At 39.7% G+C, this 27,791-nt stretch overlaps 2 protein-coding genes across 2 annotated transcripts; both read left to right on the forward strand.

The window, feature by feature from the left end:
* Positions 1-6,820: 6,820 nt before the first annotated feature.
* LOC146716758 (uncharacterized) lies at positions 6,821-12,683 on the forward strand. The gene is made up of 5 exons (XM_085435156.1): positions 6,821-7,193; positions 7,290-7,628; positions 8,489-8,593; positions 11,652-11,716; positions 12,221-12,683. The coding sequence occupies exons 1-5, from the start codon at positions 6,860-6,862 to the stop codon at positions 12,344-12,346; spliced, it is 969 nt and encodes a 322-aa protein (XP_085291282.1). The 5' UTR covers positions 6,821-6,859; the 3' UTR covers positions 12,347-12,683.
* A 6,260-nt stretch (positions 12,684-18,943) lies between these two features.
* On the forward strand, positions 18,944-22,255 carry LOC146716759 (uncharacterized). Its single transcript, XM_085468228.1, has 4 exons — positions 18,944-19,432; positions 19,774-19,884; positions 20,409-20,473; positions 20,587-22,255. The coding sequence occupies exons 1-4, from the start codon at positions 19,168-19,170 to the stop codon at positions 20,710-20,712; spliced, it is 567 nt and encodes a 188-aa protein (XP_085324354.1). The 5' UTR covers positions 18,944-19,167; the 3' UTR covers positions 20,713-22,255.
* Positions 22,256-27,791: the final 5,536 nt, after the last annotated feature.

A 27,791-nucleotide genomic window follows, 5' to 3' on the forward strand; every position in this document is an offset into this window, starting at 1 on the left:
GAATTCAACATTAATGAATCAATTGTACGGAAATGGAGGAAGTAAGAAGAATTAGGTAAGTACAGTTTAATTTATCTGTTTTATTTTAGTTAATGCGCCTTATAATCTGTTGCACATTATGTATGAACACTGTTAAATATCAACACTTCCCCGAGTTCGTTTGATTCCTCATAGGTATCTGATGGAAGACAACACACTGCTCAGTAGACCATTTTACACTTTTACTCTCTTACAAAATCACTTCAAGAAGAGAGATGTGTCCTGCATGACACTCTGCCGCGGCTCTCGAAATAGCGGTGCGCCCCTAACAGGTTTATTACCGGCTGTCCCACACTAGACCAAACAACAGCATTTCACAGGCATTCAGTAGTCACGTTGCATAGCGTACTCATAGGTTATTGTCTATTAGCGCCCTTATTATCAGGGCTATGTCCACTTAATACTACACTATATAATTATATGACACTTATTAATATAAAGCATAGCACTGAGACACTTCAGATAATTTTATCTTAACATTCCCCCTGTTGATCTGCCCCAATGGCAGAATCAGTTTCTTTTTTTGTAAACAGGGTTGAGTCCATCAGCTCAGCAATAGTACCTCCTACATGTGACCCATCCACATTTAGTCCCTGTTCCCTTATACCAGTTTGAACCCATCTCAATTACAATTCTTAACGAGATGGTTAGGCAAATTAAACCTTCCGTTTCTCCTGTGGATGTGATCCCTCCATGGCTCTTTAAAGATGTTTTCCCTTCAATTGGAACCTCAGTCCTTGCAATTATAAATAGCAGTATTACTTCCAGTGTGGTTCCTGATGGTTTTAAACATGCAATTGTAAACCCTTTATTAAAAAAACCTGGCCTCAACCCTTTAGCTTGCTCAAATTTTAGACCCATTTCAAGACTTCCATTCCTCCCAAAGTTATTGGAAAAAATAGTTTTTACCCAGCTGAATACATTTTTAGATACTAATGGTATCATGGAAGTTTTTCAGTCTATTTTAAACATCTACACTCCACTGAAACAGCACTTTTACGTGTTTTTAACGATATCTTTTTAGCTAGCGATTGAGGAAGTCCTGTGATCCTTGTGCTTTCAGACCTTACTGCAGCATTTGATACTGCTGACCACAATATTCTTATCTCTCGTTTGGAACACCTGGTTAGCATCAAAGGTGCAGCACTGGATTGGCTTCGTACATATTTGAGTGGTAGAACGTTTAGTGTTAAAGTTGAACATTTTGAGTCCACCTCAGCCCCCTTTCTTGTGGGGTGCCCCAGGGTTCAATCCTTGGCCCTCTTCTTTTTTCATTATACCTGCTTCCTTTGGGGTCTGTTTTTTGTACCTCAGCCACACATAAGTCAAATATCTGGTGGTCTGCAAATCTCATTCTGACAAAGTGACAGTAAATTTAAATTAGGTCTCCGATCACAGAGACCTAAATATTAAATTTTTAATCAAATTAAACATGAAATATTTCACAATTTTTTGAAACAGTGATAGTTTGTGTGTTTAAAAAACGTGTTTTTGTTCAACACTACATTAATTTAAACAAATTGAGGTCAAATTCAGAGAGGAAGGTTAAAAACTATCCACAGCTTCATCTAAAGAGAGCCTGCGGTGAGTTGTTGTGAACTAGATTCATGTCCTGTTGATGCCCAGATGCATATGCATTCTGAGTAAACAGGCTTGGTGGGTGTGGGAAGCATAGAAGTAGCCAGTCACAGCTTGCATCTTGCAGTCCACTTGTGGCTTTGTTTGTTTTTCACAAGCACTGATTCTGGCACATACCAGAATACTTTAAAATGAACTTTTCTCTTTAAAAACACACTTTGATGCTAGAATTCTGCCAATAATTGGACACAGGATTACATGCAGGAAAGTTTTTGGCATGTCTTCATCTCTTGTTTGTAGCCCCTCGATGTCCCTTCCTGTCCTATCAACAGTATGTACGTTGCACCAGCTCAGCCCGCAGTGGTCTCAGTTATGTGCATCACATAATACACAGCTTTAATTCTCCACAGGGCTGTTAAGAATTTCCTAATCTACAATATTGTTCATGAGTATAATGTACTTTTTTATACACTGTTACTTACCAATATCGATATTGCACTTATGTGTTTCTTAAATATCTATAACACAGTTCACCCCGTGGTTATTATTTGTTCTGTATACAAGGAACACTGATTTATAACTTTATAATACTCTAAGTAAACAAAAATATATCTCTGATCTACATTAAAACCACCTTAATAATATTGTATCGTACCTTCTGTTGCTACCAGGGGGCAGGGATAGCTCAGTAGGTAGAGTGGTTGCCCCATGATCGGAAGGTCGGGGGTTCGATTCCCCTTAACAGCTACCCTGAGGTACCCCTGAGCAAGGTACCGTCCCTACACACTGCTCCCCGGGCGCCCAATGGCTGCCCACTGCTTCACTGAGTGAATGGGTTAAATGCAGAGAGCAATTTCCCCACGGGGCTCAATAAAGTACAATAATGTACACTTTCTACCAAAACCATTGTGAACTACTGGGAAATTGACACGGGACCTCTAGAGTTGCCTTGTTGTTTCTGGCACTGAAGTCTTAACAGGAGATACTTTGGGTTCTGTGGGTTTTGTGTGGGCTTGCAGTGCAGGGTTCTTGTGTTTTTGAAGACCAGACAAACACCTTGGATTCTCTATTATGTTTCCTAAAGTGTCTTTGTAGCATGGTAGGACCTTTTGCTTTCTTAGGGGAGGTGGCTGAAGTTAGTGAGTGCCTTTTCCATGAGAGGTTTGACTGGGCTTCAACAGTAAAGATCTCTGAAGAACTACAGTTTGGTGTCTAAATGTAAATATTACTGAAGCTGGATGGAAATGCTCTTGAAGGTTATGATATGCACGAGGACATTAGTTTTATGTTTACTTTCTAACAACAGCAACAACAACAACAGCAATAATAATAACAATAATAATTATTATTGTTATTATAAAATCATAAATCTAAAATACATTTAGAAAGAGGACAACACATACTCATATCTATCTTGTATGTTGTGTAAAAGAGTCAGCAAGCATAATTTTGTTGGTTATTTTATTTTAATGTATGCAGTCTAGTCACTTGGATGAGTGATGAAACGTTTCTCCCACTGAAAACGCTACGTCCAGATGAATAGAGTCAACTTTTGGAAATTTATTTAACTGGATGATTGACCATGGATCAAAAGATGCAGTCTAGTCTACTTCCTCACCTGAGGAATCCCTGCACCCATACCAGCTCCTCGGGTGAGGGAGGCTGGGGCCCAGTTGGTCCTTGCTCTGGTTTCCAGGCCGGCTGAGGCTCTGTCAGTTTCTGCACCCGTACCAGCTCCTCGGGTGAGAACGGCAGTTGCCCAGCCGTTGCCAGTGCCTGTCCCGGTCCCCAGGGTGAGGTCAGCCAGGCTACAGTCCGTCTCCGCACCCATACCTACTCCTCGGGTGGGAGCGGCTAGTGTACGGCAGGTGCCTACAGCCGTTCTTGTTTCTGCTGAAGGCTCAGGCAAGCCCGCCCAGCAGTCCTGCCTGTGTTCCAGAGGCTCAGGAGACTTAAGTCCACAACCATCATCACCACCATCACTACTGCATGCATTTCAGTCTATAGCTCAGTAATTAGCTCTGTTAGCAGCTCAGTCCATAGTTCAATTTCCTGTGTTACCGTTAGCTCAGCCCTTAGCCCACTGGGCAGCTCAGCTATCTCCGCAGCGTTCAGCTCAGTCATCTGCTCCACCACCTGCTCAGCCTTCTGTTCAGCCAGTGGTCTCTGCACGTACTGGTCCTGCATCTGCTCCAGCTGACGAGGCATGAGGCTGGACGGGCTCCTCGGGCCCCCCAGCTGGAGCAGATGCAGAACCAGTACATGCCTCATCAGCTGGAGGGCCCGAGGAGCCAGTCCAGCCTCCTTCTGTTCCACAACCTGCGGCTTCCACGCCGTTGCCTGCAGCGCCACCGCTTGGTCCTGCCTTGCCTGGTCCACGTCCGGCTCAGCCTGCTAAACATCGTCCACGCCTGGTTTGGCGTCAGCGGCCACCTTCAAGGCCTCCTGACCTGCTTCGTCGCCACTGCTGGCTCCGCGGTCAGCGCCCTGATCTGTTCAGTCATGGGCTGTTGAGCCGTCGGCCCCCTGGTCGGCCCCCTGGTCGGCCCCCTGAACTGTATAATCTCCTGTACAGCTGTCCTCCGGGTCGGCCTCCTGAGTGGTGCTTTTGAACTTTCTTCGCCTGGAGTCATGGTTGCCACCCTGAAATGTTTATAGACTGTTTCCTCTGCTCCAGTGCCTTTCATGGACTTTTGTTTTGGACTATTTTGTGATTTTCCAGGACATCTTCACTACAATGCTTTCTTGATTGTAAACTTGTTAAACAAGTGTCCTCTGTAGTACAGTCTAGCTTTTATCAACTACAACAAATTTCTAAGGCTAAGTATTACATTACCGCATTACCGTGAATGGATCTTGAAAAACGTATCTATGCCTTTGTTACTTCAAGATTAGACTACTGCAACTCCCTTTACCTGGGCCTCCAATCTAAATTTTAACCTATTGTGTTACTGGGTGTTCCCAGTTGATATTTCTGTGTTGATTTTACCTAACTTTTACACTAGGAGTGCAATATTTCTTTTAACATAGTGCTCCCAGGTTACTTAGTGCTTTGTTTTGTCTGGAAATGTATTTGTACTCTATTATCGTAACTAGGGATGGGTACCGGTGTCCGGTGCCATGATGGCAGCTGTTCTGACATAAACGGTAGTAACCAGACCGAAAAGCAGCGCACATTTCGGTGCTTTATTTCGGTGCTTTTTTTTCCTGAGCTGTGATACACTTCTAGCCAATCATTTTACCTTTGCAAGCGTAGTAGGCGGGCCCAGGTACGTACGTTCTTTTAGAGCAGAGCTACAGATTAAAAATGCCCAAGGCGAAGCGGCCAAAGTCTGGCTGTACTTCACAGCAAAATATGCAAACTCAGCAGCCTGCAACAAGTGCTTTAAGCTGATACTGTGATACTGTCAAAGGAGGTAACACCTCAAATCCGATTAAATACCTGGCGACGCATAGCGGGCTTTTTTTTTAAAAGCCGAGAAATGCACCGTATTTGATAGCTTGCTGCGAGACCTCACACCGAGCGCATCTACTGCGGGTGTGGTGCCTGTTATCTGACCCGGAGTTAGCAATGTCCCCAAAAACCCGAAGAGGAGAGTCCTGGCCCCTAGCCCTGCCAGTGTAGCAGAAATGATGATGATGCAGCAGCAGCCGTTCTTCTCTGCGTGAGTAGCTTCATGTTGTTCGTGTGTAATTTACGTTGAGTAGGCTAACCACGTTATTACATTAATGCATGTAAGGTGAACTAGCAAACATCATCATAGCTACATGCGGCTGTCTTCTTGTTTGATGGCAGATGCTCCCTTCACCCTGGCCAAAAAGGCTAAAATGACCAAAGAAAAAGAGGGAAACAGTTAAACATGAGAGGTTTTTGGACAAAGTTTGTGTTTTTTCCATTGTTTAAGCACTGCTTCCAGCCAAGAGTGATGCCATATATGCCCCATAGCTGCAGAAAAGGCTAACATTGTTATCTTTTTACAAAAAACCAGCTGAACATGAGAGGTTTTTGGACCAATTTTGTGTTCTCCATTCTTTAAGCACCGGTTTGAGCACCGTTTAAGCACCGGTACCGGTTTGGCACCGGTATCGGATAAAACCTAAACGATACCCATCCCTAATCGTAACCATGTACAGTGAATTTTATTTCATATTTTACTATTGAGAAGCACTTTGGTGTACCTCTGGTCTTTAAATGTGCTATATAAACAAAGTTTTGACTGCACACAGCATACACTTCCTGCAGTCAGTTTTTATCAGAACAATCAGCAGCATGTCAGTTGTGGCCTCTTTTCATATGTTCCCTCATTATTTCTCACCTCACAGAGAGTTAGTCAAAAAACTGCATCTTGCTGTTTGTACTTGGCTTCAACGTCATGACATGAAAACAAACAAACAAACAAACAAACAAACATTCATTTTTGGTCACTGATGTTTGAGAGTGAGGGTAAATTTTTCCACTTGGGTCTTTTGGTTTTAAACAAAACTGAATTTGGTTTGAGTCTAGCCGAGTGACTTTGACCAGAAGATGGCCAGTGTAAACAGAAAATATATTTAGCTTTTAGTTCTTTTAGTATTAAAAAAGGGTTTATATAATGATATGAGTTAATTATTGGTTTACTTTAATGATACAAGATTAATAATATCAACTACAGCTAATGACTATTTGACTTTTTCCTTTTTGAGTTGTGCTAAACATAAAGCGTATTAAGCATCATGTGCTTAAAATGACAAATTGGGCATTACGAACAAACAAAATTTGTTTTCAAATGTAAATTTAGTCGTATTCATGTGTAATTGTCTACCTGTATTTCCATGCCGATATTACGTTTTTGTTTCTGCAGAATCATCAATAGAAAATGATGATAAGCAACTAGATTTACTGTAAATGGTTTGGTAAATTTTACAGGAAGTGCATTTTCCTTGCTTCAGCCAATCACTACAGTGTCGACTTTGTAAACCTCTATCAGCTTGTCACAAAATCTTTTGAGTGGGAAGACATCAGTTGTGCAAGAGAAGGCTGAAGTATCACAATGATCGGAAGATTAATTCCTTTGATTCTTCTAAGTACATTGTGTGAGTTTACTTCTTCTACACTGTCAGATGTATCATTTTAAACAATATAAAACAAAATATTTGAGGCTTTGTAATATTCTACATTACATGATGAATATACCTTTTAAAAAAGGTTTTCTCTTTTGTTCTAACTGTTACTGTTTGTCTGTTTTCTTTAGCTGTGACTGAAATGAATGAGATTCCTCAGCAGATCTCTGTAACTGTGGCTAAACCTGGAGATAATGTGACTCTGACATGTGCGCTAAGTGATACAAAGTTGTTTTATTGGTTTAAGCTGAATTTTGGATATATGATTCAAACAGTTAGTAAAGGAACTTTACTTTATGAAAAAATATCACTCAATGGACAATTTATCAACTCAAGATTCAATGCCACAAAAGTGGGTAATGTGCTTTCTCTTACCATAAGAAATGTAAGCAAAGAAGATGAAGCAACATACTTCTGTCAAGCAGGATCATCACACAAGTTTAGTTTTATTAATGGCACAATTGTGGCAGTGAATGGTAAAGCATTTTCATTTTATCGTTTATGTCATAACTGTGTCTAAACCCAAACAATTACAATTAATACCATTAAATGTCTTTTTGTGAATCACACAGATCCTAAAACCCAGCAGAAATCTATCACTGTGAAACAAACTCCAGATATGGAGTCAGTCCATCTGAGTGAGCCAAAGACTCTACAGTGTTCGCTCCTGTCTAAGGACAAAAATGGAAAACATCAGTCCCCAAATGAAGACAAAGTGCACTGGTTTAAAGGTGCATCAGAATCCCATCCAGGCAGCATTTACCACGGCAGTATCAAAAATAAAGAGGACGGGAGATGTGAATACAGTTTCTCCGAAACTATAACAAATTCACCTGATGCTGGGATGGACTACTGTGCTGTGGTGACATGTGGAGAGATCCTGTTTGGTAAAAGAACTAAAGTGGAGATAGGTATGTTTTAAAGTATTATTAACATCTTTATTAATAATTTATAATTCCTGTGAGTTTGTTCATGAATAAACAAGATATATTCTCAGGCCTCTAAAATGAATTTGAGTTAGATCGACTAGAAGTATTAACAGCTCAATTTACTTTAACAGAAGATAACCTGATACTGAGGTGGTTATGTATACAGCTTATGTTACTAAGGTTATACTGCCAGGTTCATAATAAACTCACTTAAGGTTAACATAGCATGCCAACCCATTAATCTTAATTCATTCTTGTGTGTAAAGAATAAAAAGTGCATTTGAGGTTGCTGAGAATAAATGTTGTCTGCACCCATTTTGTCATTAACTGCAGTTTTTAAAAATTACCATTGAACTTGTGATATGTAAACTATTGCTGGATGCATAAAAAATGATAAACATCTACAGGGTGGGCCATTTATATGGATACACTGTAATAACATGGGAATGGTTGGTGATATTAAAGTCCTGTTTGTGGCACATTAGTATATGTGAGGGGGCAAACTCCTCAAGATGGGTGGTGACCATGGTGGCCATTTAGAAGTCGGCCATCTTGGATATAACTTTTGTTTTTTCAAAAGGAAGAGGGTCATGTGACACATCAGACTTATTGGTAATGTCACAAGAAAAACAACGGTGTGCTTGGTTTCAATGTAACTTTATTCTTTCATAATGTTATGTATTTTAACTTATGATAATTTATCATTAAAGTACCATATAACTAGGAAATTCAATCAAGTAGTTGCAGCCTTAGATACTTTGTTTTTAGCTTTTCCTGACACAAGTCTTTGCTTCCTAAATACAGAGATGTTAAGTGTCTGCTGCAATGTTTTCTCCTTCCAGAGTTCCCAGTCGTTACTGTGCTTGGGGCACTGTTGACCTGCTCTGTGCTTGTGAATTTTGCCATGTTCACGAGGTTAATATTGTCTGGTGAAAATCAGTGCAAAGGTAATTCATATGTGTATATATATATATATATATATATATATATATATATATATATATATATATATATATATATATATATATATATATATATATATATACATATATGTACACACACACACACTTGAACATATATTTATTTAGCAAAGGCATTCACTCAATGCTGAAAACATTCCCCGGCAATTTACTTATTTTACTATTTACTGAGCCATAATGTCAGTTTCCTGTTCTTAGCTGACAGGAGTGGTACCCAGTATACAGTATAAATATATTTTAATATATATATACATGAGCTATACCCATATAAACAAATACGCCATCTAGGAGAGAAAAAAAAATCAGCATGAGAAACAGTATATACACTACAAGTCAAAGGTTTGGACACAGCTTTTCATTTAATGGTTGTTATTTATTTTTATGACTATTTACATTGTAGATTGTCACTGAAGGCATCAAAACTATAAATAACTATGAGTCAACACATATGGAATTATGTAGTAAACAAAAATAGTGTGAAATAAGTCAAAACATGTTTTATATTTTAGATTCTTTCAAATCTTCGCCCTTTGCTTTGAGTACTGCTTTGCACACTCTTTGCATTCTTTCAGTGAGCTTTGTGAGATACTTACCTGAAATGGTTTTCTAACAGTCTTGAAGGAGTTCCCAGAGATGCTGAGTTGAATAAATCCCCACAATTGTCACGAACAAAGCAGCCCTCACACCATCACACCTCCTCCTCCATGCTTCATGGTGGGAGCCACGCATGTAGAGACTGACCGTTCACCTTTTCTGCACTGCAAAGACATAGTGGGTGGAACCAGATCTCAAATTTGGAATCATCAGACCAAAGCACAGATTTCCACTTGTCTAATGTCTATTCCCTGTGTTTCTTGGCCCAAACAAATCTCTCTGCTTGTTGCCTTTCCTTAGAAGTGGTTTCTTAGCAGCTGTTTGACCATAAAGGCCTGATTCGCACACTCTTGGTCTGGGGCAGTCCTCATGAGCCCATTTTGTCGTAGCGTTTGATGGTTTTTGCGACTGAACTTGGGGACACATTTAAAGTTTTAGCGGTTTTCTAGACTGACTGACCTTCAGTTCCTAAAGTAATGATGGACTGTTGTTTCTCTTTACTTAGCTCATTGATTTTCACCATAATATGAATTCTAACAGCTGTCAAATACGGCTGTCAGCTGTGTACCAACCTGACTTCTGCATAACACAACTGATGGTCCCATCCCCATTAGGAAGGGAAGTTATTAGGGTGGATGAGGTTCGCCCTGAGTTCCATGAAGGCTTTTGATGTTGTAGAGCAGGGGTCCCCAATCCCAGTCCACGAGGGCCAGTGTCCCTAGAGGTTTTAGATCTCACCCTGGGTCAACACACCTGAATCACATGATTAGTTCATTACCAGGCCTTTGGAGAAGTTCAAGACATGTTGAGAAGGTAATTTATCCATTTAAATCAGCTGTGATGGATCAAGGACACCTGCAGGGACACCGGCCCTCGTGGACTGGGATTGGGGACCCCTGTTGTAGAGCTATTTTGGTTGACACGTCTCTACAATGTTGTGTGGAGATCAAGGGTGGTACTTCTGAATTGGCAGACTGGGGGTGGTGGTTCCCATTTTTAAGAAGGGGGACCAGAGGGTGTGTTCCAACTATAGGGGCATCATACTCCTCAGCCTCCCTGGGAAAGTCTATGCCAGGCAGCTGGAGAGTCCGTCCGTTAGTTGAACCTTGGATACAGGAGGAACAATGCGGTTTTTGTCTCGGTTGTGGAACACTGGACCAGCTCTTTATCCTCTCAAGGATACTCGAGGGTGCATGGGAATTCGCCCTACCAGTCTACATGTGTTTTGTGGACTTGGAGAAGGCATTTGACTGTGTCCTTTGCAGTATCCTGTGGGAGGTGCTTCGGGAGTATGGGGTGTCTGGCCCATTGCAATGTGCCATTTGATCCTTATACAACCGTTGCAAGAGCTTGGTCCGGATAGCCAGCAAAAAGTTCATTTCCGGTGGGTGATGGACTGAGGGCTATCCTTTGTCAGTCTGTTCATAAGTTTTATGGACAGGATTTCTAGGCTTAGCCAAGTGGTGGAAGGCTTTCACTTGGGTGGTCTCAGAATCTCATCTCTGCTTTTTGCGGATAATGGAACCAAGTATGAAGAGGTTGGAATGAGAATCAGCACCTCCAAATCTGAGGTCATGTTCCTCAACCAGAAAAGGGTGGAGTGCCAACTCCGGATCAGGGACAAGTTCCTGCCCCAAGTGGAACAGTTTAAGTATCTCGGTAGTGACCGAAAGAATGAGATTGCAGATACAAGCGGCAGAAATGAATTTCCCTCCAAGGGTGGCTGTCCTCTCCCATAGAGATGGGGTGAAAAGTTCAGCCATCTGGGACGGGGTCAGATTAGAACAGCTGCTCCTCTACATTGAAAGGAGCCAGTTGAGGTGGCATTGACAAGGATGCCTCCTGGGTAAGGTGTTCCGGGCATGTCCCACCGGGATGAGGCCCAGGGGCAGACCCAGGACATGCTGGAGAGATTATGTCTCTCAGCTGGCCTTGGAACGCCTGGGTGTTCCCCCGGACAAACTGGAGAAGGTGGCTGGGGAGGTCTGGGCTTCTCTGCTTAAGCTGCTGCCCCCGCGACTCAGCTTCAGATAAGTGGAAGAAGATGGATGGATGGAAGTTTCTTGCTTCTGGAAAAGAGACCAATGATATTTTAAACCAATGAGTCATGTTAAATAAAATGTGTGGATTTTCAGCATATTTCTGTAGGATGTTTCTGTTCGACTCTATTGTGTGGGGTGAACTGTTAAAATTCACCTCTGTCAGATTTTAATTTTAAATCAATTCCTAGCAGTTCATGGAAATTTTCCAGACTAATTTTTTATTTTGTAAAACTATTGTTAGCATTTTCACCACAATTCTGCATAGAAATAAACAAAAACAAAAATTGGCAGTGATAAATGCTCAAACAATTGGTTCTTGATTTTGACGTGACAAGCACTTAAAATAATCCTTTAAAAAAACATTTTTAATGTCTTCTTTCTATGAATAGGAAAAGTACCAGTCTTCAATGATGTTGGACAAGAAAGATCACCTGCCAACCAAATAAATGATGAGGTACACACACACACACCCCTATAGCAATCTATCTATATTGAAATGCATGACTTGACTTTGATCATAATATTGGATAGGATGAAACACACAGAACGAGGAAGCTAAAGATTTTGTAAAAGAAATAGAAAGCAGTTTGATGTTGTGAAATACAAGAAAGGGCAAAAAAAGAAAACCTAGAAAAACTAGGTTTGATCTGAAAAGTAGGTGTCAAATGATGGTCTAGTAATCAGTCACATCTGACATCTCACCAGTCCTTTAAAGTAAACAATGACATGTTTACTTTAGTGTAATATCACTTTAGATGTGTGTTTTCATGATCATAACTAAACAGCTGCAATTACCATTGCATGGAAACATGAAGTCATGTCAAACAAGACTGTTGCCTAAAGACAAACAATAAAAAAAAAATGTCTGTGCATTGTTCTCTGTGTTGTTTGTGTTTATGTGTTCTAGGTGTTTAAAAATATTTTCAAAAGTTTGTTCATTTCTGTTAATAATTTACAGGAGGGTGAAGAAGTAGAATTAAACTACGTGGCTCTGGATTTCCCCTCAAGAAAATCTTCAAGATGGAAGAGTAAGAATGAGTCACCAGAGTGCACCATATACTCTGGCATCGGAGAGGGCCAGTAAAAGGCTGTCCCCATGAAAAAGGCAGAGTGGGGTTTTTTGTTGTTGTGTTATTGCCGTAAGTCAAATTGTTTTAATTGCCTTTATGAAGATTTTTTGCCAGGATTCTTGTTCAGGTACTCTAGACTGATTAAATAGGTAGAGTTGTTACCATATATATGCAATGTATGTTTATTGTGTGGCAGACTGGTGCCTGTGCAAAAAGATGTTTTTTTAGTCTTTATACAGCATGTTTGTACTTTATGGTCTTGTAACCTCTTACTTCTTTGCTTGTTATACCTAAAGCTAAATAGCATCATGCTTATCTGCTCACTGTGGAAATACATTTATAAAAAAATTATAGAAATAAAAAATATTGATTGTATCCACCATTGGGTTTGTTATTCAAAAAAGTGATGCATTACACATTACTGGTTATTTTTCTTAAAAGTAATGTAGTATATTACTTATTTACAACTTGAAACTGAATGACATGGTCAGATAAATACAAAATATTTAACGACATAAAAAAAAGGTCTCGATGCATGCTCAATTATTCAGGTAAGTAAATCTCCAGAAGTTGATTCTGTTTATCTGGATGTAGCGTTTTCAGTGGAGGAAACGTTTCATCACTCATCCAGGTGACTTCTTCAGTCTCAGCTGACTGCAGGTTTCCCCAATCTTATAAACAGTACGTTTGCATAATAACCGAAACCAGCCCACTGAAGGAACGATGGGCTGGAAAGTCAATTCCTTCATCATAGTTATGCAAATTCTCATGACCATTCATCGACAGCCACTGATCAAAGACCACTGATTAATGGCCATGAGTACTATTCTGCACAGACATTTTTTATTTTTAGTACTATTCTGCCCTTTCACTTAACCATCATCTCATGTAGAAAAAAACACACTGTTGTTCCTTTCTGGCAGATTTATTCAATTGGATGCATAGCATAGCTTTTTGAAATACATGAAAGGATGAATGGCAAAACTGTAAACATAACACAAAATATCCCGTGTGAGCAGGATGTTTTTTACAATCAGAAGATGATATGACCTGTTACTATGCAAAGCAAAGCAGAACTTAATAAGCTAACATTTGAGGTTAGATAGTGCTACTTAGCGTCTAGCCTAATATCAAATGAAGCACATCATTAGATGAATTCACTTGCTCAAACTATCACAAGCAACTCACAGCAGTTAGTGCCAAACACACACTGGTAAAACACAACATTACTGCCAACTTACAGACTGTGATGGCTTAAGAGGTAGCATAGGCAGGCACAGGAGTAGCAAACTGTCCTTCTCCCATTAGACAGGAAGTAGTGAGAGATAGCCCTTTTGGTAGGATGTCAAAATAAAACGAACAGTGGCCCAGAAACAAATAAAGATTGCATGAACTTATATAACACCACATAACATGTGGGGCGACTCTTAAGGAGCCAGAACAAATACCATTCACAGAGAGTTGGGGAATGGCTGCAATCACAGCATTGTAAGATGGTGACAGATGTACCCTTAGGCCCCCTCCTCGATTCAGAGATGGTCTTTCCCTTTTCACGTAAATGGCCTCCTTGACTCCGCCCTCAAACCAGCGTTCCTCCCTGTCCAGGATGTTACATCCTCATCATTGAAAGAGTGTCCGCTGGCCTGTAGGTGTAAATAGACTGCAGAGTCCTGGCCTGACGAGGTAGCTCTTCTGTGTTGTGCCATCCTCTTCGCCAGAGGTTGTTTGGTTTCCCTGATGTATAAATCCTGGCAATCCTGGCACGTAACAGTGTACATTATGTTACTCTGTTTATGTTGGGGGACACGACCCTTGGGGTGGACCAATTTTTGGCGCAGTGTCTTTTGGCGTTTAAAAGCCACAGAGACCCGGTGTTTAGAAAAATGTGTCTCAACTGTTCCGATACTCCTGACACATGCGGGATCACTACAGGTTTTTGCTTTGTCAGCAGTTGTCCTTCTCTCTTGAATCGGCTGGAGCTTTTTTTTGGCGCCTTCACACACAAGAGCACAGTGCAGCAAACATACATCCAATACAATAATAACAATAACAATAATAATAATAACAGCAATAGTAATACTACAGGTCCACACTGCTCACGGACCCCAAGTCCCCGGAACCGGGTCCGTGACAGTACCAGAGTGCTGTAAACAAATAATAGTGTTCAATTTAAATGTAAAAACTGTGGGTAACTGGTGGACTAACACTTCTGACATACATTAAATTGAGTCAACATTTTTGTAAGTAAAATGATAAATTACAAATTAAAAAATGCACAGAAAATTGAGTAATGTGTATGTATAATCCAAATGAGATGTAATCCACAGGAGGTATCTTTTTCACGTTTGCTTTTTATTTTTAGTTTCTGTGTGGGGAGCTAACATTTTGAACCCCTCCCACAGAGTCTACGTTTTTTTTTAACAGTAGCAGGTATCAGAAATATTTCACTTCTGAAATAAAAGTTGGTCTATGAGAATTTCCATTGTAGCAATGTGGTTTCCTTCATTGTTTGTACAAGGAAAGAAATGTTCAAATTCAAATTCAAATTTTTATTTGTCACGTACACAGTCATACACAGTACGATATGTAGTGAAATGCTTGGACAACTGCTCGTGACCTAAAGAAAACAAAAAAGGAAAAGGCTATGAATAAGATAGGAAATAAATATGAAAAATTAAAAAGGGTAATTTAACTAGGAAGGAATAAAATATAAATTAAGGTTAAAAATGAAATAACTGTACAACACACTGGGAAAGAATAAGATAAAATATATAAATTAAATTGAAAATAAAATAACTGTACAACAAAATACACAATACACAATATAGAACTATATAAGAATGTATGAACAAAATACACAAGAAGTATAAATAAATATATACACAATAACAGCAGCAGTGATTTAAGTGATGAAGTGAAAACAATGTCCAGAAAGTCCAGTGTGTGTGTAAGAACTATATGTGTGGGTCAGGACTGTGTGGTGGTGTGATTGAGAGACCGTATCGCCTGCGGGAAGAAGCTCCTCCTCAGTCTCTCTGTGTTGGTCTTCAGGGAGCGGAATCGCTTTCCTGACCTCAGCAGAGAGAACAGTCTGTTGTTGGGATGGCTGAGGTCCTTCACCATCTTCCTGGCCTTGGTCCAGCACCGCCTGCTGTAGATTGAGTGCAGGTCAGGGAGCTCGGAGCGGATGGTGCGCTCAGCTGACCGCACAACCCTCTGTAGAGCTCGTCTGTCCTGCATGGTGCTGTTCCCGAACCAGGTTAAGATGTTTCCCGTCAGGATGCTCTCTATGGTGCACGAGTAAAAGTTCCTGAGCACCTTGGAGGGCAGTTGGAAGTCTCTCAAGCATCTGAGGTGGTAGAGACGCTGACGGGCCTTTTTCACCACGGAGTGATTGTGCTATCCTCCACATTGTCGTCAAGTTTTTTGCTTATCAAAGTCAAGAGTCTAAGGACCTCAAGGACATTTGTGGTAAGTTTAATTTGCCATCTCTGACTTGGTTTAACTTAAATTGTGTGTAGAAATCAAAGGTTGTACAGTTTAACCACCTGTGTGGTTGTTAGGTCTGAATATTGTTTTTTAGTCCCCCACACTCACCTTAAAGGAAACCAAACAACATTCATCGTGGTTTCTAATACTTGACACGTCTTTTTTCTTAGCTCCTCAGTCACACAAGTCAAATATCTGGTGGTCTGTAAACCTCATTCAGAGAAAGCGACAGTAAGATTAAATCACACGAATCTAAATATAACATATTTAACCTCATGAATCATAAAAACTTTCCCTCAATGGAGAATTATCTTTAACTTTCAAACAGTTGTAGTTGTGTGCCTAAAAAGTGTTTTTGTACAACGTTATATTACTTGAAACAAAATGAGGCCATATTCAGGAAGGAAGGTCTAGAACTATCGACAGCTTTAGCTAAAAAGAGCCTGTGGTGAGTTCTTATGAACTAGATTCATGTCCTGTTGATGCCCAGATGCATATGCATTCTGAGTGAACAGGCTTGTTGGGGTGTGGGAAGCACCGAAGTAGCCAGTCACAGCTTGCATCTTGTGGTCCACATGTGGCTGTGCTTGTTTTTTCACAAACACTGATACTGGCACATACCGCAATACTTGAAAATGAAAAAGTACAGGACTCCTGCTGATTCAGTCAAACTATTTTTACACAGCTGCCTGTGCACCACCAATGTGATTGCTTTTAATGATCACTGCTTCCACACAGTTGTGTTCACAAGTTCAGTTGTGTTCACATAATACACAGCTTTAATTCCCCACAGGGCTGTTTAGAACTTTCTAATGTACGATATTGAAATAATAGTATTTTCTTTATACCTTATATATTTAGTAATATGAGGATAATATACTTTTTCATACACTTATACTTAGCAGTATCAATAATACTGTAAACATACACGGCAGACCCAGTGGCATTTTGATCATCTTTATTTTACCAGTTGCCGTACACACACACAGAGCTACAGCTCTCCCGCTGCCAGTTCAACATAATAGCAACCAAATTCGCCAAAAACTCAAAACTTTTAAGCCGGCGAGGCGTGATTGCAGATGCTGCTCAGGTGCGTCAATCGCACCTGGAGCAGCATATAATTTGGATCATCCAAATTATACACTTTGATTAAAAGTTATTTTAAGAGCAATGGAATATAAATCCCTATTTCATGTTTTACATGAAACAAGGCCAGCAGAGAAAAAAAAAATGTAGATCGGTTATCAGTTTCTTACCCGTATATTGATCGACATGGAAACAAGAAGTAAAGCCTCAGAAATCTGTTGTAGTGCTTTGCTTCGTGAGAGGAATGCAATATTTTTCTATTACAGAGAGAAAATCCAGGCTTTGCTGTCAGAATCACACAATATCAGCTATGTATTGAAAAAAATCTGTCAATAACAGGTCACGGTAACTTGGAAAATATGTAGCACTAATTAAAGAAATCTGATTTGTAGGATGTTAAGCTGCACACAGCATATACTTCTTGCAGTCAGTTTTTATCAAGACCATGAGTTCGTGTCTGTTGTGGCCTCTTTTCATGTTTCCCCTCATTATTTCTCACCTTGCAGAAAATTACTCAGAAAGCTGCATGTTCTTCTGCTGTGAGTACTTGCCTTCAATGTCATGTCATAAAACAAACAAACCCCCCCCCCCCCCCCCCCCCAAAAAAAATTGTGTTTGTTCATCTCATCTCATTGATTATGACTATTATTAATTCTGGGTTTATATATTGTTATGACTTCTAGTGTAATGTTTCTGTTTTGTACTTCCAGCACTCAAAACTTTCTCTGTTCTATAAATTCTAGTTCTTAAGTTTAGCTCCGGTTTATTGCCGGCCTTGTTGCCACATTTCTATGTGTTTTGTTTCCACTTCCCTGTTGTGGCAGCTGTTTTTCCACATGTGTGTTCACTTTCCCAGTTACCCTCCAGTGTATTTAGCTCTTGTGTCTGGAGGTCTGCTTATGCTCTCTCCCTTAGTCATAGCCACAGTAGTATAGTATCATAGTTTGATATCTCAGTTCGAGTCGAGTCACAGTTCAGTTTTGTTCCTGTAATCATTCAGGAGCTAAATAAACGATTGGCTGTTGGTTCGCACCTCTGCTCCATTTCCCTCTGTGTCTGCATTTGGTTCCACACCTCACTCTCTTTGCACGATTTGCCTCCAACATATCAGTTATATGTTGGTAAATGAAATGTACCAACATATAACAACGTTATTTTAGTAAAAAATTTACTTTAAAAGCACTGTGCTGAATAATGTTGTTTGTTCTATCACCAGCTTTTAGTATAAAAAAGCTTTCTATTAAAGTATGAGTTAATTATTGGTTTACTTTAATTATACAAGATTAATAAAAAACAACTACAGCTAAAGGCTATTTGACTTTTCTTTCATATACTGATGGAGTCGTGCTAAACGTGAACCATATTTAGCATCATGTGCTTAAAATGACAAATTTGAAATTACAAACAAACTAAAATTGTTTGATGATTAGCGCCCAGATTCACTGTAAATGGTTTGGGAAATTTTACAGGAAGTTTATTTTTTTGCGTCAGCCAATCACTATGATGTCGACTTTGCAAACTGTAATCAGCTTGTCACAAAATCTTCCTTTGAGTGGGTAGACATCAGTTGTGCAAGAGAAGGCTGAGGTAACACAATGATCGGAAGACTGGTTTCTTTGATTCTTCTAAGTACACTGAGTGAGTTTACTTCTTCTACACTGCCAAATGTATCATTGTAAAAAATATAAAACAAGATATATATTAGGCTTTGTAATATTCTACATTCTAACTGTTACTGTTTGTCTCTTTTCTTTAGCTGTGACTGAAATGAATGAGGTTCCTCAGCAGATCTCTGTAACTGTGGCTAAACTTGGAGATAATGTGACTCTGACATGTAAAATCCCTAGGGATGATGTTGGGTTGTCTTACTGGTATAAGCTGAATTATGGATATATGGTTCAAACAGTTGATAATAGAAATTTTGAAAAAATATTATTTCAAATTAACAACTCAAGATTCAGTGCCACAAAAGTGGGTGATGTGCATTCTCTTACCATAAGAAATGTAAGCAAAGAAGATGAAGCAACATACTTCTGTCAAGCAGGATCAGTATACAGTATTACCTTTATTAATGGCACAATTGTGGCAGTGAATGGTAAAGTATATTCATTTGGTTGTCTTTGATAAGGGAGGGTCGAACCCTAAACAACTACAGTGAATTTCACGTCTTTTTCTAATTCCTACAGATCCTAAAACCCAGCATAGATTGTTCACAGTAAAACAAACTCCAGATGTGAATTCAGTCCATCTGGGAGATACAATGACTCTGCAGTGTTCGCTCCTCTCTGAGAACGAAAATGACACAGATCAGTGTCCAGATGAAGACAAAGTGCACTGGTTTAAAGGTGCATCAGAATCCCATCCAGGCGTCATTTACCACGGCAGTCTCAGAAATAAAGAGGACGGGAGATGTGACTACAGTCTGTCCAAAACTGTAACAAACTCATCTGATGCTGGGACGTACTACTGTGCCGTGGCGACATGTGGACAGATCCTGTTTGGTGAAGGAACTGAAGTGGAGATAGGTATGTTTTTAAAGTATTATTTTAATATTTGCTTATCTGTACTAGTTGTTCCTGATTCCTGATGATTTGTGCGTGAATAAGCAAGAGATATTCTCAGGCCTTTAATACTTTTATCCTTTGACCATTGGTAAGCAAACTGTTACTGGATGCATAAAAATTAACATCCAAACTAACTTTTATGATAATTTTTTACTGAGATACTGCATACCTTGGAGATTGAGTTAATTTAAACCATCTATATGAAATGTTATTACTGTGGATTAACTGAGTGAGTAATGTACAGTATTATACTATTATATAATCGAACGTTAATTGTCTGCTGGGATGTTTTCTCATTCCAGAGGAGTTCCCGCTCGTTACTGTGCTTGGGGCACTGCTGACCTGCTCTGTGCTTCTGAATTTTGCACTGATTCTCTCCAGAAAAAAAATCCAACCTCGTAAACACTGCGAAGGTAAATTAATCACATGTATAACATACTGTGTACATATAATTAATATCAATAATTAATATATATATTAATAATTAATAATTATTAATAATCAGTAATTATTAATAATTTATATGAATACAAAGTTTCCTTATTTTATTTTTTACTAAACTCAGTAAAAAAATTTCCTGTTTCCTGTTCTTAGCTGACAGGCGTGGTACTCAGTGTGGTCGATATTACTTAAAATTGTTGCATTAACTATTGATTCATGTGCTCACACGTGGCCAGAGGATAACAGTAAAAAAGTCAATTAAATGCAGAACCATTACCATGGTACAACATTAAAAGCTAACACAAATACCAGGCATTATTTATACAAAAGAATATCTTCAAATATTGTAAAAATGGTGCCTTGTTGGTTTCCTGGCAGTAATGATGATATCGCCCTATAACGTATTTCTACAATCTCAAAAGATTTGTTCTTGATTCTGCCAGACAAGCACTTAAAATAAATAAATTCACTGCTAACCTTTTCTTTTTATGAACAGGAAAAGTAGAAGTCTTTACTGATGTCAAACAGGAAAAATCACCTGGGGATCAAATGAGTAACGAGGTATACACACACACACACACACACACACACACACACACACACACACTATGCGATGTTCTCTCTTTGTGTATTTATTATTTTCAATTTTTTATATTTTTGTTAATAATTTACAGGAAGGTGAAGAAGCAGGACTGAACTATGTGGCTCTGGATTTCCCCTCAAGAAAATCTTCAAGATGGAAGAGTAAGAAGGAGTCATCAGAGAGCACCATATACTCTGGCATCAGAGAGGGCCAGTAAAAGGCAGATTTAAGGCTGATGCAGATGCCATTCCTCTGGGTAGATGAAAAAGGAAATTACAATGACAAAGACAGATTCTTTTGTAAGACGGATTCTTTTAACAACCTTTATGAAGATATTCTGTCAGGATTCAGGATTAGAGAGGTAAAATGGGGAACAACCATTAAGATACTTAAAGACAAATGGATTCATAAATGAACTGGAAGCCAGTGAAGCCAGGTTTTTGGACCAATTTTGTGTTCTCCATTCTTTAAGCAGCGGTTTGAGCACCGTTTAAGCACCGGCACCGTTTCAAAAGTACCAATATGGTACTGGTATCGGATAAAACCTAAACGATACCCATCCCTAGCAGTAAGTGATTCTTTATTTAAGTTTTGCTCACTAAAATACCTCAATCATGTATGTTTTCCCCTACCTGAAGTATCACATGGACATATGGCCTTCTGGAAGAGTACATGAGCAGAAATATCACCATAACCCAATATTCATTCTTAACTTAAGGCTAGAATACAGTTTTGCTTACTGCAACTGCTGCATGCACTTTTCATGATTTGGAGAAGCAAAGCATGAAATGGACACAGTGGACCGGTGTGTCTGTTACACTAGTTCCACCAAACATAGCGCTGGTACTTCCGAAAGGGCACACTCAACTTTTATTGTAAGAACAACAGAAGCTAAATAAAGGAGAAAAAAGGGCATTTCACAGAGCAGAGAACTCAACAATACACAATATACTTGCAAGGTAAATATTCCAGACTCAAGCTCAGTAGCATTATCTTGCTAATAAACCACAGTAGTTTTACCTCTCGGAGCCCTCCGTGTTGGTTTCCTGTGTGCAACCTGTATTGGGCAGTCCACTGTTTCTTTGAAATTATGGACTCATGTACCAGTGTGAAGTGAGTGGTACTGCACATTTGAACCTGGGTGGGCAGCCCTGTACTGTACTGGCATGAAATGTGGGTCACATGGATACCAGTAGGTAACCCCAGATCTACATTGTGGGCATCCTGTGGGTATGATGCCGGCATGTGGTGATGCCCATTCTGGGCCCACACCATACCACAGAATGGTCAAAATCTAGGTGTGGGCTGCCCTACTGACTTGTGTGGATGGCCCCATGTGGGCCCACAGTAGATGAGTGGGGCATGTTGGTCTGCCCGCAGCGCCTAGATATGAGCACATAGGGGGCATATTTCCTGGGTAATAGGTAGAGTTCAGTAGACATGCTTTATTGGATTTAGGCACATTTAGGGACTATGTGCCTAAATATGCACTCACAGGCTTTATCTCGTGCTCAGCAGACTCATTATATACCTTGCATGTGTATAACGGTGTTTTAAATGAATGGATTGAGTCTGCAACATAAGCATGTTAAGGATGTTTAAATATTACACTTGTCATAGCTGTGGCGTTTCTGTGAAAACCCTAAAAGGTTATTTAAACATCATCAAGGCCTATACAAAATGAGGCACCAAAGTGCCTGTTGTTACAATGTTACAAGTCTCACATGTGTGTGTTTTTTTCCCCCCAGGGATCATTTATAGAGCAATATGATTTTTTTTGTATTTAACTAGCAAGTAACTAGCAGGTTGCCTGCTGTCAGTCTTTCCCTGGTTAAAAAAATGTGTTAACCCACTCTTTTCAATCTGCATGGTATTGGGTTATTAACACAGCTCATATTAATGGATGCTGGCATCTCATGCCACGCCCATGCAGCCTGTTTCTTAAAATTTGGCCAAAAATGTACACATGTGATCTGCTGGAGGTCATTTTATGTGACTGGCAGTGTTTGTGATCTTTTTTCTTGCCCAAAGATGCAGATACTGATGCAGATACTGATCCTGTGGCCGGGATGATGCACTTCTACAGCCCTCTCCTCCTGCCCTCTTGAGTCTCTGCTGAGAGATACAGCAAGCCTTCTGGCAATGGCACATCCCATGTTATCAGTAGTGACAAAACAGTAGCAAAGACCAAAACTAGAACAAAAGGAGGGATAAACAGAACAATGGTCTTTGACCACCTTTCGGGCATTATACTTCGAATCTCAGCTGCACCTGTAGTCAGGTGAATATGTATTGAAATGCAATTTTGCAAGTACCCAAATATAATAATAGACAGATTTTCTGTATTTTGATTATGAAAAATTTCAGTAATATTTAGGTGACGGTAAATTTCAGTTATTTTAAGCCATCTGGCAACCCAGCTACTATAAATTTTCCCACTTGAATTTCATTTGAGGAGAATGAGAAACAAACGTCATGACAAAAATCTTAAATGTTCACAATTTTATTAACAGAACTTAGAATAAACAAACAATAAATACCTTAAATCCTCTAAATGTCAAACACAAGCTTTTAGGATTTACATCACCAACCAAAAATGTCCGTCATTCAATTAAATTGATAAAGTGACAAATTAATATTTGTATGGCATTTCATGCAATATTTTTAAAATGTAGATTTAAGTAATAATTAACATTTCCACTTTATACAAAACATAGTGTAGTAACATTTTTGTCTTCTATAATCACTAGGGCATTGGAAAAGAATTACACAACTCACCAGCAGGTGGCAGCAGAGCATCTTTTGGGCCTACAATTCTTCTTCTTAATAGGAAGTTAAATGATTTCAGTTTACTTCCAAAAGACAACAAGACTGAAACTGTAGCAAAAGTTTTTGTAGTAATAGCAGGACTACATATGGCCTTACTTTGTGTTTGACTTTTTACTCTGGAATGTAGTCATGAAAGGGGCTTGACCATAGTAACGTCAACCATTTACAAGAGAAAAATGTGCAATTAGTGTTCATTTTAAAAATAAACATACTGGGAAATTGGTGGGCTCATGCAACACAGCATCACATTCACTTTGTGGTCATCAAACAAGATTTTTAATGATCAGAGTTTCAATGATCGACCTGCGTATTTGCACTGAGTTGATTTAACTTAAGCAAAACTTAAAAATAAGTAGCTTGTAAATGATTCATTTATACAGGATTCTTTGGTTGTAGTTGATGTTTCACATGCAGCAGCATGAACAATGAATGGAAAATTAAGCAGTGATGTGGTTGTGTGGTGTGAATCCACAGAAGGCTTTTTTTTCTCATTTTTTATTTTTAGTTTCTGAACTTTTCCCACTTTGTTTTTTTAACGGCAGCAGTTCATAGACATAGCATTTACACATTTGTACTGTAAAATACAACAGTTGTGCTGTGAGAATTTCTATTGCAGAAATGTGGTTATCATGATTTTTTGTTTTGAAAAGCTGTGCTACTTAGTCACCCGGTACATTTTAATGTTTGTTCAAAGTGAAAGTGGCAGAGAAAGCTGATCTTCCCCTCACATGCCTCTTTTTCTTACCTTTATGCATTGTGCCAATAAATAGTGAGCTCATAGTAAACTCATCACAATGGCTGAAAAAGGGAACTGTGTCCCTTGTCATCATTATTTCGAAGCTAATAACATCAAAATTGATGTAATGAAGCATTTAAATAGAAAAACGTTGCTGCTGTTCTCCAGTGCATCTGTCATATCATCCCCATGCTTTTGCACCTTCTTAGTATCATATATGAGTTTTCATTTAGTGCAGCTCATTCTCATCCCCAGACTATCCAATAAGTATCACTTTTTCGAAGCTACTAATGTGGCTAATTTACATACAACGTGTCCTTTGACGTGCGTGCTGTAATGAATATTTGTCAGGCAGAGTAGAAATGAAGATGAAAAGGGAGAAGAAAAAAGTGAAAAACACAAACTTCTAGGTCACCACACCTTAATCAAATGATTAGTTCATCACCAGGCCTCGGGAGAACTTCAAGAAATATTGAGAAGCTAATCTAGTGATGGATCAATGACACATCTAACTGACTCTCCAGGCCTGGAGTTAGCCACCCCTGTCCAAATTGAACCAATCCTGACTATCACCCCTCCAGCCGTCTAATGAGGACTCTACAGATTTGTTAAATGTGGGTGTTGTCAGGGGCCAGCAAATCTCTGACAGGAGAGTCAATGTACTAGCACTGAAAGACATGCAGCAGGAATACAGCAAATAATGCTGACAAAGCAACATTACACAACGTGGACTGGGTTATGTGATGGCTCTTAAGATTGCTTTTAGTCCCCCATACCTGCCTCATAAGAAACCAGACAATATTCATCCTCGTTTCTAATATATGTCTTTTCTTTTTTCCTCTCTCCACAATTTTATGCAAGTAAAGGTCACAACGAGGTCCGCAAACCTCATTAAATGATGAAAGAGTTTAACTCTCAGAAGTTTACCGAAATTAATTTTTTTTAACTTAAGCACACTTGTAGTTGTTCAGGTTTAGAGTAATTCGTTTTGGCCTTATAATAATCAAGGCCATATCCAGGAAGGCTGAAAACTGAAATCTGTCTAACGGTTTAAGCTAAAAATAGCCTTGGGAGGCTTCTTGTCAACGAGTTACATATCCTGTCGATACCAAATATCATGTGCGTTCTGAGTAAACAGGATTGGCGGGGTGTCGGCAGCAGAGAAGTAGCCAGCCGCAGCTTGCATCTCACAGTTCGCCTGCCACATGTGGCTTTGCTTGTTCTTTCACAGCCACTGACGAATACGTAGCAACATTCTTTGAAAGACAAACATGCAAAACGTTTGCTGTGATTTGGCACAGGTGCAGGTGCACTGGTGCTAAAACATGTGCATCTAATGAGTGCAATGTTCATTGTTTCCATACATAAATGTTTCTGGGTTTGGTCTTCTGATAATCTTTCAGTTATCAGAAGTATGCAGCAATACTTTTAAGAACTTCTCTGTAAAGGTATTAGAATGTGCATAAATATTAATTTAACTGTCTAGTAAAGCCTATTAAATTGTTATAATAATACTTTCCTCTGCAGCAATCTCGTGTTGCATCTGTCCCCTCAATTTTAATAGTGCTTAGTTTTCACACAGTCACTCTCATATTTACCCCTAATACACTGAGCTGCACCCATACATGCATCCAGCAGACCACTTTTCACACAGATAAGTAGGGAGGGGGGCCGGCGGATTTTTTTACACCCCCAATTTCCTACACCTATCTGGGGCTGGGGTCATACATGCCAACCCTCCCGATTTTTCCGGGAGAATCACGAATTTCAGTGCCCCTCCTGAAAATCTCTGGGAGCCACCGTTCTCCCAGATTTCTCCTGATTTTCCACCCGGACAACAAAATTGAAAAACTATATCCCAGAATTCATAGCGTGGCCAGCCAATCCCAGCTTCCAACAATGGCGGCAGCGACTTCGTTTTAATGTTGCTCTTATTGCTCTTTCTGTGTCACAAAATAAACTTTTAGCAGATTTTCAGGCGAGAATGAACCTGTGTAAACTTCAAGTATCTGAGCCGGCGAGAACAGCGAACTCCCGGCACATCGGCCCCGCAGTCTTTCTCTACTCAGGTTAAACCTGATATATAAGTAACTTAGATCATCTAAAATGTGATTGTTTGACTTTTTTCCGTGTTTTATTTGTTCCTGAGTAAATCGTTTTGGCTGAGATCAAAGTTATTAGATTAGATTAGATTAAATAAAACTTCATTAATCCCTCGGGAGGGTTTTCACACAGCTGAATAAACGTCAAACAGAAAACTGATTAAACAGAAGTGTGAGATGGTCGAGAATTTACGCCAGTGTCCTGTTATATTTAGATAGCAAGGAGCAGGCGGCAGAGTTTCCCTCCACCGAGAGAGCTCGTGATGTACAATCACTCACTTCCGGCCTACCTGGCTTTCAGAGGTCCTCAGGTGGATGCAGCGTCTGAATTTCGACAGCCCCGGCTGGGGGACAGTAATGACGGTGACAATTTACTTACTTTAAATAAATAATTTTAAATAATTAAACAATGTGAAATTGAAGTTTTTTTGTATTTGTATATTTGAATGTCCCCCTAATTCTGAAGTGTCAAGGTTGGCAAGTATGGTTGGGGTTGGCTGTTGATTTGGAGGGATTTTAACTACATCCCGGGGACACGGCTGACTCTCCGTCAGTACTTCAGAGGGTGGCGTAGTTTGTGTGTTTGTGTGTGTGTGGCTAGGCCTGGTTCTGGGGCTTACTGAGCCTTAGTCCCTCTGGGAAATTGTAAGAGTACTAGGATTCCCCTCCCTGCTGCTCCTCACTGGTTGTTGCCCCCCCACTACCTGTGCTAACATCTCTTTCACATGGACGGACACACACACGTGCACACACACGTGCACACATGTGCACACACACATGCGCATACACACACACAAAGAGCAATTGCAATGTTTATTTGTGTCCCTTCCTTTGTCTTGTCTTTCAGGTGCTGTGTATTGTTTGAGTTTGTTACAGCTGTTACAGTTGCTGCATCAGTTGGAGACCCAGCATACCTCCCTGTTTCATCGCACCCCCTTTCTTTTCTTGTCCTCTGCTTTGTTCTCATGCTGTTCACTCCCTGTCTGCGTCATCATAATAGCCACACAGATAATAATATGAATAATACAATCAAAGATATAAAGTTGATCCTACAGAGAGTCCAAGGTGCTCCTCTTAGGAAAGAAAATGTGTTTGGCACAACAAAGCTTTCAGACCGTGATACTGCAGGACAGGAAAAAGAAGCAACAACCCCCCCCCCCCCCCCCAAAAAAAAAAAACCCACATTAAAACCAAAACTGTCTGATGCCCAGGGAGGGAAATGAGACAGACATAGAGACAGTAAAGATAATTTAGTTATCTGGCAGAGTGTAGTGTTAATTTGCTTTTGAACTGTAATAGTCTTTAACCTAGCATGCTTTCCTAATCAGCAAATAGCTAGTTTTAACATCAGTTAAAGTGCAGCGGCATTAGCATTAGTATTGCCCAGTCCATAAGGCAATTGTGGCTATAACAGGTACTTTTTTTAGTATCTACCCCACTGGGGTTTCAAGCAATTCGATAATGTAACGTCCACAGACTTCATGCAGCTGACTGGCAGATCACCCAATGTCACTCAATGAGTTGTGACAATCAGCCGCTATTTATTTTAAACTTGGCAACGAGGAGAAAGGCTACAAACAACTGCAAGCTTGAGAAAAAGCCACAGACCAAGCAGCAGGTATATCACTG

Source organism: Copadichromis virginalis, linkage group LG2 (assembly GCF_057382275.1).
Source record: "Copadichromis virginalis isolate Kocher_CV1m ecotype Utaka linkage group LG2, C_Virginalis_male_GT1.1, whole genome shotgun sequence".
NCBI classification, from domain to species: Eukaryota; Metazoa; Chordata; class Actinopteri; order Cichliformes; family Cichlidae; genus Copadichromis; species Copadichromis virginalis.

Excerpts from the sequence above, each read along its gene's own strand:
- LOC146716759 (XM_085468228.1), top strand. The coding sequence starts at position 19,168 with ATGACTCTGCAGTGTTCGCTCCTCTCTGAGAACGAAAATGACACAGAT. Across the intron at positions 19,885-20,408 it reads ACCTCGTAAACACTGCGAAG|GAAAAGTAGAAGTCTTTACT; the intron begins GTAAATTAATCA and ends TTTTATGAACAG. Across the intron at positions 20,474-20,586 it reads GGGATCAAATGAGTAACGAG|GAAGGTGAAGAAGCAGGACT; the intron begins GTATACACACAC and ends AATAATTTACAG.
- LOC146716758 (XM_085435156.1), top strand. The coding sequence starts at position 6,860 with ATGAATGAGATTCCTCAGCAGATCTCTGTAACTGTGGCTAAACCTGGA. Across the intron at positions 7,194-7,289 it reads CACAATTGTGGCAGTGAATG|ATCCTAAAACCCAGCAGAAA; the intron begins GTAAAGCATTTT and ends TGAATCACACAG. Across the intron at positions 11,717-12,220 it reads CCAACCAAATAAATGATGAG|GAGGGTGAAGAAGTAGAATT; the intron begins GTACACACACAC and ends AATAATTTACAG.